Source organism: Melanotaenia boesemani, chromosome 8 (assembly GCF_017639745.1).
Source record: "Melanotaenia boesemani isolate fMelBoe1 chromosome 8, fMelBoe1.pri, whole genome shotgun sequence".
NCBI lineage: Eukaryota > Metazoa > Chordata > Actinopteri > Atheriniformes > Melanotaeniidae > Melanotaenia > Melanotaenia boesemani.
Window position 1 is genome coordinate 27,024,568 of NC_055689.1, and position 12,876 is coordinate 27,037,443.

The following is a 12,876-nucleotide window of genomic DNA, read 5'->3' on the forward strand; positions in this document are numbered from 1 at the left end:
AAAATAAAAATAATTGGAGCTAGTAGAATAATTGTTTTGGGAGCCATGACAGAGTGGTCAAAATGCTGTGTTCATTGAATTAATATTTTTATCAATCTAATTGAATAAGTGTAAACTTGATTAAATTTAGTTGATCACCTGTCTTACTGCAGTGAATGCCTTTTTATTAAATTAAAAAAACTTTAATGATAATACTTCAATCATCAAGTTTAAATAAATGAACTTTTTTAAAAAATTGCTTGTACTTGGGCACAATATTTCTAACAACTTGATTTGAATGCAACAGATTTGTTTTATAATGGTCATATATGACATATGGGACCTTTATGTGTGTTAAAGCATAAAATAATAGAAGACACTCATTTGTTTACAGTGTGGTTTTATTAAAAGACTGGATTACATTTTCCTACAACACTGATGTGGTTTTCACTCTAGAAACAGTTCAGGGTTGGCTGTTGCAGATCTGAGATGTTTCTCAATTCTTACACACCTGATTCAAATGAAATGGACTTCTTTAAAAGCTTGCCCTCAGGTTCTCTATAAGCTTGTTAAAGACCCAATTATTTAAGCAAGGTGAGAGTAAGCCAGAAAACATCGGAAGCCTGGACAGAAGCTCTCGAGAACAGGATTTGGACAAATCTGAAGTGGTGGTGAAATATATGTATATTTATATAAAAGGAAAAGCTAGTCATTTTACTGTATATGAAAAGTGGTGAGGATTTGCAATTAGTGGATACTTTTATGTTTGAAGACAACAAGACTATAAACAAACACAAATAGTAAGTGCACTTTAACTATAATTGTCTTGAATTCTAAAGTATGCAGTTTTCACATATATTCTTGCCAATTATTGCAACCTGCAGATAAACAATATTATTACAAGATCAAAAGCTAGCTTAGCATTCATCTAAATATTGTGTACACTCATTTAGCATGACTTCAAGTCTTTCAACTTTTGGAGCACGTAAAAATGACTGGTGATGAAAAGGCAATTACATCAGCTGCACTGCAGAAACAAAGTTCTCAAAATCCTAAATCCTAAAAATGTCTTGACTTTAAAGTCTTGGGTCACCACTTTATCATGACTCCAAATATCTAATAATAACTACTTTGTCGATTGGTGGTTTATAAAAAAAAACCCTCAACATCAAACTAACATATTAACATGCATTATATAAGAATAGAAAACAAACTAAAAACAACAAACAAGAAACATTTACTTCGGCTTTCCTTCATTTGTCAATATAAAAAAATGTTTGCAAGCACATAATACTTTTGGTTTTTTCTTGTTGGAGTCATCCACTGGAGAATCTGTGTCTTATTTAGTAAGTCTGAACAAAATATTCACAGAAAAACATACATACAAAAAAAGTACATTTTAAAAAACACAACCACTTAGAAGACAAGAAAAGATAAAACTCAACAGCAAAAAAAGGAATAAAAAGTCTTGGTGTTGGTGGTGTCTTGGTTTCTGAGATATCCCGTTCTTTTAAAATGTGTTTTTATGTTTTTTAGAATTTTTTCTGCTATGTTTTTTCTGTTGCAGTTTTCTGTCATGTTGTGTTTTTTGTTTTTTCTGTTTTCTAAAATGTCAAACTGTATTTTATGTATATATATATATATATATATATATATATATATATATATATATGTATATATATATAGTCAAGATAGACAGGTACCCGGAAGCTAAGCATATGAATGGAAAGCCTCTATCAAGGACATAACATGTAAACAAGCTGTTGATGTCAACCTCCACCCCCTTCGTTTTCATGCTAACTCTCTAGGATTCGCAGTAATGCAGTATACTTCTTACAAAATTAAATTTAGCACATCTACACAGGCAAAAAAAATTTGGTTTGGGGCAAGAAGAGCATGTGATTTGGATTTTGATCAACTTATTCTGTCAGTCTCTGAAATGTCTGATCCACTGCCTCTAATTTGTCCTTCTATAAACTCTTAGGCCACCTTTACACCTTTACTTTTGACTATGGCGCCTTCTGTTTTGTTCAGAGTGAATCCAGATGATGAGGACACTAGCATTTGCTTGCAGCAGTATGTTTGACAGCAGTTTTACAGCTTCTAATAAAGTGGCCAAATTCAATTTTATTTGGAGCACACCTCTTGCTATGCACCCTTTCTCCAGCCTCAAGCGCTGACAAACACCAGACGGGTGGAGTAGATGAGGTCGGCCAAATAGAGGATGAAGTTAACGGCAGTGAGCACTGCCACCGCCATGATCTTATCCCACACACACAACCCCTCTGTGGTTCTGCAGCTGTACGGCCTGTCTTTTGAACCGCCATGCTTGGGGTCAAAGTTGAAGATGGGCCAGATGATGGTCACTGACAGATATAGGACCACAGCCAGCAGGGCGTAGGCTGACAGGAAACGGGCAAACGGAAAGGGGAGACAACTGGTGCAATCGCCAATGCAGAGCAGGATGATGATTGCTGACAAGATGAAGCAGATGCAGTAGACGGACATGCAGTACTTGAGCACATCAATACGGTCGTACACCACCGGTTCACTGATGAAAACAAAAATGATACAGGCCACAAAGGTCTCGCAGACTTTCAGCAGGCCAGGAGCGGTGGCCATGTAGCCGGCCACCTCGCCTGGGCGCGCCTTGCTGATGCTCACCTCGCTCATATAGGCAATGGTGGCCAGGCAGGAGAAGACGGTTGAGACGATGCGGTAGTTGTGGACCTTGTCCTGGCTCATGGAACCCTTGAGGAAATACAGGGGGAAGATGATGGAGGCAGACAAACAGAGGAGGGCAGCATAGCAGGCAAAGGTGATGGGGAAGTTCTTCCAAGAAACAGGGGCTCTGGTCTGCAAGCCGAACAGCTCCACCAGGAGGACGAGAAGAGTGCCGCCGAAGCTGAAGGCCCAGCAGAAAATGCACCAATCTCCGGTACCGCGGTAGAGATTGGCACCGTGCACGGCCAAAGAGAAGGCCAGACAGGTGAATACCAGGGCTGCCAATCGTGTCCACAACAGAGGGCTGGAGTGCAGAACTATAGCCATGATGAGATTTCTTATATATGATAAAAGAAGCTGACCAGTTTCCTTACTCTCAGGAGTCACTCCCTTAGATTTTTATAATCAGCCACTTAGGCAGGAAAATCTGTAAGAAAAGACAAAAAAGAGATGTTACTTTCAGAGTTTTACTCAATTTTCTTTGACTTTTAGATCAACAACAAGGTACAACCACATGAGACCAACAGCTTTCAACTCTACTCAAACAGACTCCCTCCTCCTCCATACCGCTTTCTCAGACTCACAATGTTGTTATTGTATTATATGAATAGTAGACACAACAGCTCAGATCATGAAAACACAATTCAAAACCACAAATAATGACTGCACTGTGGTCATGCTGGGCACAGCACATTAGCATTTGGTCAAATTAGCTGGAAGAACACTGTCTTTTTATTTCCTCTGGGAGTTTCTGCCTTGTGTCAAACTGCAGACATAACAGCATTCCTGAGTTTTTTACTTTGACATTCCTCCACACTGGTGTCCTCTGTGATGGGAGTGGCGCCACAGACACTGTATCTGCCATCATGCTGTAAACATGGCCCTCCTCATTTATTTTACTCCCACTACTGGCGTGATATGGTGATTCAGTTCTGACCTTCAGAGTTTTCATTAATGGAAAATGTTATGTTATGCTATTTAGTGCTAGGCAGGGAGATAATGACAAATCCCATTTCTCGGAGTGTTTTACTTTGACTTTAATTATTGCCATTTTTGGATGTCTCTTGTTTCTTGTTTTCAGAGGTTTGACAAATAGTTTATCTAAATGAGTTTAGGTTTTCTACAGCAGGGTACAGTGTTATTGATCAGAATGGTACCTTCACTGTCTTTTCAAGTTTTTAAGTTAGTGATAAGCTGAAACGCAAGTGATTAAAAATACCTTACATCTACAATATTGGAGTGTAAAATATAAGAATCTACATTTTGAAACTGATTACTACTGCCATTCTTCTTGGCATCAAGATTTACAAGCTAAATTGTCCCAGCTACCAGTAAAGTGGACTAGCAACAGGCAACAAGAAGAAGAGGGACCTAGCCATAGTTGGCGTATTGCTTACAGTAGTAAGTAGTCTGCTGCATCCACTTTGGAAAAGCAGACAGCTGCTGTAGATGAGAACAGCAGTAAACTTTTTTTATTTTCCAAAGGCTCACCTCAATAAATAAATACATCTGTCTAATAATCTATATACTTTACTTGCTGTCAGGTCTGCTCCTGGAGAGTAAAGAGTCACTTAGCAGTGTTGCTAGACTGAAACAACTAATCAAGTCTATGAAAACAAGCCAAAAACAAGCAAATGTTTATTTTTTAAAGAAGCCCCAAGTGTGACCTTACCAGCCACTGTCATACTAAGGTTAAAGCAGGCTTGGCAGATTTTTTTTTCTTGATTGACCACTTTATTTGGTATAAAACACTTGTCCCTGTTCAACTTTTACTTGATTTTGCACTCACTTCTTAGCTGCCATCCTGAAAGCATATCCACCAAGATGGTACAAATAAAAGTTGTCGTCAGGCTACTTTACTTGCAAAAATGACTAATTCTGTTTTAAAAAGAGGCGCGCCTCCAAATGTGATGTCTGCCACTGTACCTCAGGGTTGTTCAAACTTTTATACATGCTTTAAGTTGCAACTTGTTGCATTGCTACTTTTGTTGGGATTACATGAGGCTGATGGATTTCTGTTGACAGCTTTTTTTTTTTTTTTTTATTATAATATTCTTTTCCATCGCCATCTTTCTAAAGCCTAAACATACTGAAACTGCACTGGAGGTTTTAAGGCACAAAAAGAATTGTTGGACATATTTTACAACATGGAAACACTGACCACCCTGGCTGTTTTTCTCCCATCCCTTTTAACACCCATCACCCACTTGGCTCCCCAAACACTGCACTCCTAGTTCCCAGTTTATAGAGAGGCAGATATAAACAAGAAGAAATGTCCTGTTTACATTAGTTCTATTAAATGTCTATGGAATAGTCAAGGCTGGGGAAGTGGACGCCTGAACTTGTGGCAAGGCATAGAAACAAAACATCAAAAGAAGCAGATATGGCAACGTAGAAATGCATAATCTCCTGCAGAATGCCTGAAGAGGTAGGGGAGGGGAGGATAAAGAGGGAGGAACATGGGGGAAGCCCTGTGCCTCTGCCACAGAATGACACATAACTTCAACACAGTGACGGAGTGGAATAGCAACAGAGTGAGTCAGCACCAGGCTTCTTCTCTTTCAGCACTTTCCTTTTCCCCCCTTGTCCTCCATTACCTCTTGATAAAATAGGGAGGATGTGTTCCAGATGTGCAGCAGCTTAGCTGCCGCTGAACAACTGGTAACCTTTTCATATTTGCCAAGTTTTTCCTTCTTGGATGTTTCCTCTTCATTCCTCCCTACTTTTTTTTGGTGATTGCACCCTCTCTTTTCCATTGGTTGTCTCTTTGTTCAATATTCCATCTCCAGGTTTATAGTCAGGCCACCAAGTAAACTTCTCTCGAAATAAACGTATATGCTGGAAATACCATGATGGAAAAAACAATCCTCTTGCTACTGCCACCACCATTGCTTGTGGCATTAAGCCAGGAAAAGAATCAGAAGAGGAAAATGACACAAGAGAGAAACATAAGTGTGGAAAAAAGGTTCTTTTCACAGCACAGCATGGAAAACATGACACATAGGAGTATATCCCCAAATGGAAAGGGCGGTGAAAAATGGTTTACACACACAGCAAACAGGATATTCTAACTTTATGCTCCTCTGACACAACCACTTTACATTCGCACACAAGGCTGAGATGTTCAGGAAACAAATGTTTGTCTTAGGCAGAGAGAGGTCATGTGCATTGTTTGTTTCGTTGCCATGACACAGCATCACTTACTCAATTTCACCTCTAATCTACTTAAAGCAGATCCATGGACTGAAACACAAGATGAGCTCTGTTGGCAAAGCATCCCAGTGTGTGTGAGTCAGAGCTTGAAGCAAGTAAATTAAGATTTGCACAGTGGATTCTCAGACATTTTTTGTCTTTTAATATTCTCAAGACATAAAAAGTGTCAAATGTTCAGTTTTTTCCCCACACAAAACAATCTGAACCAGCATTTACATAATCAGATATCAGCCGTTATTTTATTTTATTTTTTTTTATCAGACTGACCCATAACTTCCTCAGCAACGACTCGGATTGGACTCAATTCCTTATTTAAATTAAAAATGTCCTGATGAAAATAGCTAAAAGGCAAAAGAGAGGAAATCCTCTCTTCAGTTTGGAGTATTTGTGTCGCAGTGGAAGCTTTTTTTAGGCTCATGTAGCGGTTCATTCATTGACAGTGAAGGTGGGTGTGCCGCCTGCCACACCCTACTCACACCACACAGCATTATAGCCTACACTAAACAGATCTAACATGAAAAACAGATGTTTAAAACAAATAGCAGTTTTCTTTTTAAATGTTTACTCAGCACAAAAAAGACTAAAAATGTATGAAACAACAACAGTAACAAAAAATCTAATCCAGTTCAAGTCTGTAATAATCAGATTAAGTCAAATTGGATGCTCATAAAAGCATATTATTCTTGCATAATATTTTTATCGCATTCACTAAATGAAACACACTTTAAATAGTAAAAAAATAAAAAATAAAAAAAAAAAACGTTGCATTCTCCTGCAAGAAAATATTACTCTAACAAGTTGAATGTGATATTTTCCCTTGTGACAAACTTATTGTGTAAGCAAAACACTTTCCTTTACCGCAAACCTCTCCACATCACTTCAGTTTAATCCAGAAGCTGCTTACCTTTCTGATACTTGGCTGCAGCTCTTCTCTGTTCTCCAGAACAACCACTGGTAGAGTTAGGTCGTAGATTGCAACTCCTCAGCCCCCTGACTGGATTTACTAGCAGCACAGAAGAGAAGCTCTCCGCCCAGAAAACCAAATTAGGTATTAATATCTCCATCGTTTCTCACATCTGCCTGAACTCCACCTCCTCCTCCCTGCTCATGACCGCGTCCACTGCTGCTTACACCCAGAGTGCAGAAGTTTCCCCAGCTGTATAATTACAATAACTTTATATATTTTGCATTTTCATTGCTAATAACTGTTCAATATACGCCTATTTAACACTTTAAGTGATTTTATATCAACAGCATGAAAGCGTAAGTTACCTTTATTGACTAATCCAGAAAGACCAAAAAAAAAAAAAAAAAAAAATGCGATCACCTTAGAATATCTACATGAAAACTGAAACAACTTATAAATTAGCCTGTACCTTATTAATATATAACCCTAAACGAAAAGCTAGATAACATTTTGAGTCACTTAATTAACATTAAATCAAATTTTAAAAGCTTAGCAAATATGGAAAGAAATTAACACAGAAAAAAATGCCTTTGTGTGGTTTTGAAAAGCCCCTGTCAAACGTTACTAATAAAAACGTCAATATTTACCTCGTCACCATCGTTAATATCGATACGATCTAAATATTTATCAACGGATTGCTGTCGAATGATCTCATTCCGAAGTTATTTGTATGCGTTGCTTAGCAACAGCAGCAGCGACCCCTGGTAACCACAATTAAGTACTCAGAGTTTGTAAGAGGGCATATTTCCTGAGGAAATCCATTTTTATATGAAAAGTCTTCCACGACTGCTTTAGCTGTTCTTCGGATCTTCACTTGCATATACAAAAAATACAGTTTGACATTTTAGAAAACAGAAAAAACAAAAAAACACAACATGACAGAAAACTGCAACAGAAAAAACATAGCAGAAAAAATTCTAAGAAAGAAAAAATGAAAGAAAGAAAAGCAGTAACAAGAAAGGCATTTCTGGACCTGCACATGTTTATACCATATCTAGCCTACTATTAAGAAATATAGTTTTTGAACTCATAATTCATACCAATTAACTACGGATATCCATATATAAGCATGATGTTTGCCCATAATAATAACAGTTGTTTTTTTATACACTTTTTTTTCTTAGTTTGCCTTTATAATGTGAAAAAAATGCCTACAACAAGGAGTTAGAATACTAAATCAATTAGAAACAAACAAACAAACAAACAAAAGTAAAACAGATCAACAAAAACCTAAAGCGGCAACAACAGTCAACTTCAATCTACCTTACAGCTTCAAGTTAGCCTACTTTTTTGTCATTTTTACTCTGGCCACCTAGTGGCGATAGATTTCAAATAACCAACGAGGTGTGACGTAGAAGCGTCGGCGACGTTTTTTTGCAACAGAAACGTCAGTATTCTGAGACCTTCGCTAGGTGGCTGCTGTTTGGAGAGAGTATCATGGCGTCAGGAACGGGAGAGTCGTCCACTGGACACGATGCAGAATTAGACGAATTGTTGGACAGTAAGTTTTGACATTAAGGTTTGCCACAGGGGACCTCTGTTTATAGATTATAGCGGTATGTTCTCAGATATTAAATTAGCTGTATGCTGCTGGTACTCCATTCTGTCTCGCCTTGTCAGGTGTTCGGTGGGACCTCCACTAGAGTAATATTAGTTAAGTGACCGCTGACAGTTGGAGCTACAGCACAGGGTTAGACACTATACGCCATAACATATAATAAATAACGCAGAGAAAAGTCGCCGTTTTGTGGTCACTGTCATCTAACCGCGATAACTGTTGTCAGTTTGAAGTCAGAAGTTCTCTTGGAATAAAAGTCAGTAGGCCTAGTACGCTTGTACGGTACATTAACATAGAGTTACCAGTACTTTATTTGAGCATTATATTCCACTTTATTTCAGAGGGAAATATTAGATATTTTGAACCCCCCAATAGTAAATAGGTTCCTGTTTAGCTGTTTGCAAGGTCAGTTTGACTATGCGACACAATTTTATAAGAGATTGGAATAAGTAGATAATTACTGGCTCACTTTTAATGTTGTCTCCTTCCTTGAGGTGCGTTGGATGACTTTGATAAGGCGTCTGCCCCTCCAGCCCCTGAACCTGCAGCTGCTTCCTCTTCAGCCAGCGCTGGTTCAGTGAAGGTCTGTATCTGGTCCACTTTTCCTCCACCGTCTGTTGGCTTATCTGACTCTAACTTCTGCTCTTTGTTCAGATTTTGTAAGATTTTATGCTTGTGTTGCCACAACATGTTTGGTATTTAAGATATTTTAACATGAGGCAATTTTCAGGCTAAAGATCAGGAATAAAAAAAAAAGTAAAAGCAGCACAGATTACAAGCAGTGTGATGTTTTGAGTTTGTTTGTTTTAGAAAGTGAGGTCTGTTTTCTTGATTGATTACTTCATGTTTTAGCATCACTACAACTATGAAGAGAGGAAATGTTTCATTTGTATCAGTTCGTTTAAAAGCTCTTTTTGTCAAAATGCCTTTCCATCATTATTTTAGTAGAATGGTTTTATATTCATCTTATGAATGTAGGCCCCCCTGCTTGAGGACTCCAAACTCTTTGAGACTCTTTTTGAGGGGGACATGGCTACCCAGGCCAAGGAGGAGTGGGAGAAGGCCATGACAGAGTTGGCCCAGGAGGAACCAGAACTTATCCAGCATTTCCAAAAACTGTCAGAGGCTGCAGGGAAAGTTGGTAAGAGCTCTCAGTTATTTGTGGTTTTATGTATGTTCTTCATCATATTCTTTTGTTTGTATACCTTAAATACTGTTTGTGTATTCTTAACAGGCACTGACACAGCCTCCCAGCAAGAATTCACATCCTGTCTTAAAGAAACGCTCCGTGGCCTTGCCAAAAATGCAGACAACCTACAGGTGAGTTGAGTCAGAGAAGAGTAGTTGTTTTGAAGCTGCTAGATTTTGAAAATGACCTAATTTTTTTAATCTATTTTATTTTCTTTCAGTCAACTGGATTAGCTGGAGATGACCTGGTCAAGGCTCTAGAAGGTCTGGGACTGGATGAAGGTGGTGAAGGAGGTGCTGATGATGGGAACATCCTGCCTATCATGCAGTCTATCATGCAGAATCTTCTCTCAAAGGAAGTGCTTTATCCATCTCTTAAAGAGATCTCCACCAAGGTTCACCTCTGTTTTAATGACAGTTACTCTTCAGTGTACCTTTCTGCATTTGTATTAACCTCACTCACCTCCACAGTACCCAGAGTGGCTGGAAACCAATAAGTCAAGTCTCAGTGGGGAGGACTACCAGCGCTATGAGCAGCAGGCCAAAATCATGGGAGAGATCTGTAATCTCTTTGAGAGGGAGGGAGAGAGTGCAGAAGATAAAGAGAGGATGTTTGAAAGTGTCATGGACTTGATGCAAAAGGTAATGGAGCTTTATCTATTTCAGTTTTGATTTATGTGAAAAAAACAACTCTTTTAGTGACTTATTAATGTCTGACCCCTTTCAAAAGATACAAACATGTTAGATGCATCTTTTCGGTCAGGACAGTTCCAGTTTTGGTGCTGGAGTCCATTCAGAACAGGTCTGTTGTGTGATAGACTTAAGTGTTTCTAAATGTTAGGCTAGATTATGTAGTTTGTGTATAGGAACCAGTTCATAGTGCATTACTGTCATCGACTGTACCACTCAAATTTTTATCTAAATGAAGCATTTCTCACAGTAATCCCTCTCATAGCTGACCTTTAACGCTGGTACCAATCATTTTCTGGTGGAATTGTGAGACACAAGTGGTGAGACACAAGTGGGTAGAGTGGTCGTCCTGTAACCCAGTTACAGTGCCTTGCCTCCTGATGGATCGTGGTTGAGCACCTTGCATGGCAGCTTCCGCCGTCAGTGCGTGAATGTGTGTGTGAATGTGGGAATGTGATGTATATGTAGAGCACTTTGGGTAAAACCGCTATGTAAGTACAGACTTTTACCATTTCATACTATTCTGTTCTATGTATGGATAAAAAAATGGTTCTTTACAACTCTCGCTGCATACGTAGGGTCACTGTCTTTCAGCAGAATGAAAGAATCTAAATATTTTTCATGTTTACAGCTGTTTTCTAACTATACAAGTATTAAACTATTTGTAATTAGCTGATGAGCATCAGTGACTAATGCTAATGTTGTGAATTCCACTTCCATGTGTTACAAAAACTCCCAAAACAAACTTGGTCAGTTGATCAGATTTATAGATGGCTCCTAACTTGGGGTTAAAGAGAAGTAGAAGGTAATTATTGTTTAAAGCACATCAGTAAAGAAGATGGAGAGCGATGTTTTTGTTTAAGAATAAAAGCCATATAGGTGATTTTCTGTTTTGTTAGAATGAGACTGATCATAATTATTTTACTTACAGCTGCAAGATCTCGGCCAGCCACCAAAGGAGTTGGCAGGTGATGCGGTAAGTTTCAAAATCTGTTAGTAAATAGTTGAGTAAACCTACTTTGTATTTCTCCACATCATCTATAAAGCCCTGTGTTGCTTCTAGAGTTGGGGAAAAATGCCCCCCATGTATTACAATGAAGTGATCAACGGTGTCAGTCACATGACTTTTCGCTGCCCTTATCATTCCTATTCTCTCTTGCCCAGTCGGTGGCATGAACCTTATTCAGCAGTGAGTTTTAATATTTATGATGTTACTGCAAAAATAAGTAAACTAACATGCCAACCTACATCACCTATGAGCATCAGCTTCAAGAACTCTTTTTCTGTTTTTATCGCTATATATCTCACCTGGTAGCACAAGTCCACTGTCTAACCTAACTTCATGCAGTGTGTCAGAAATGGAAACTTTGGTTTAACCGTTCATGTTTGAAAGGTCCTAAGGATGTGTGATGAAAGTAAAGCATTTTAGATGCTCTCTCAATGGCTACAGTCTTCCTATTTATCTTTTTTTTTTCTCTTCAGCCTCCTGGCTTAAACTTTGACATGGACTCCCTCAACCTCCCAGGAGGCCCTGGAGCTGGAGTGGCAGAGCAGTGCTCCATCATGTGATCGGGCAGAGATACGGTCCATCAGAAGGTCTGGAGCCATGGTCACTCTCTGTTTGCCAGCAACAGGGAGGGATGACGGAGTGTGAAGCAATGGTCAGGCAGGAGTTTGAGCAGACCGTTAACACTGTTCTCCTTTTAAGACAGCAAGTTCAAAAATGAGGAGCCACTAAAAACTGGGAAAACACTCTCAATCTCACCATCTTTGTAAAATCATTGAAAACACAACTGAGAATATCTGAACATCTCTGCAAAAGTTAATAAGCAGTTGCCACAGCTCCATCCTAGTTCATTTTAAGAAGATATTAATGAGAGGAACGGACCACTGCCCTTCTTCATGTTGTTTTTACATACTGTTTAGCCACATGGTAAATTCTATCAAACCATTTTATGGGTTTAAACAGTGCCTTCTCATAATTTAAGTTATTATTTTAGGTCTTATAGGTGCATCCTTCTGCTATCATTCGCCTAAGCACTTTAGATTATAGTTTTTAAAGATATGAACTTGCAGTTTCATCCCAGGTTTTCATCAGGTAGATCCCATTGTTTGGTATTTAATACAAACTAATATCTGTATAGGTTTAAAGAAATGGACTGATTATTAACATGCAATATAATTGAAAAAAAGTAAGAGTACATCTGTTAATTATTTAAAAGATTTAAAGATCAGAGAGGAGTTTGTGCCTCAAGACGTTCCTGGCACCTTTAATGAGACCCATATCCCAAATGTCATTTCTTGTTCCCATTTATTGATTTGAAGTGATGTACATTATGATTCCTGGATGCCTTTGCTGTGGTGACAGTGATCATTGTGTGTTGAGTTACTGTGCAAAGTGCTTCCCATGTGTTTCCTCCTGTTTTTGATGTACTGTGATGGTTTCTTTTGATTTGGAGTCCCTGCTAGAAAAGACAAACTCCCAAAGTGGGATTTGAGGGTTCTAATTGCCTGATGACATTAATTTAAGTCAGTTAAAATTCCATTAATTTCCACC

General features: G+C 38.5%; 2 protein-coding genes across 2 annotated transcripts; one reads left to right on the plus strand and one right to left on the minus strand.

The window, feature by feature from the left end:
* Positions 1–362: 362 nt before the first annotated feature.
* Positions 363–7,026, minus strand: myadmb (myeloid associated differentiation marker b). The gene is made up of 2 exons (XM_041993196.1): positions 6,821–7,026; positions 363–3,130 (listed from the first exon to the last, which is right to left on the minus strand). The coding sequence occupies exon 2, from the start codon at positions 3,028–3,030 to the stop codon at positions 2,149–2,151; it is 882 nt and encodes a 293-aa protein (XP_041849130.1). The 5' UTR covers positions 3,031–3,130; positions 6,821–7,026; the 3' UTR covers positions 363–2,148.
* A 1,244-nt stretch (positions 7,027–8,270) lies between these two features.
* On the plus strand, positions 8,271–12,876 carry pex19 (peroxisomal biogenesis factor 19). The gene is made up of 8 exons (XM_041993197.1): positions 8,271–8,384; positions 8,936–9,024; positions 9,420–9,582; positions 9,676–9,761; positions 9,851–10,024; positions 10,101–10,271; positions 11,251–11,295; positions 11,802–12,876. The coding sequence occupies exons 1-8, from the start codon at positions 8,321–8,323 to the stop codon at positions 11,886–11,888; spliced, it is 879 nt and encodes a 292-aa protein (XP_041849131.1). The 5' UTR covers positions 8,271–8,320; the 3' UTR covers positions 11,889–12,876.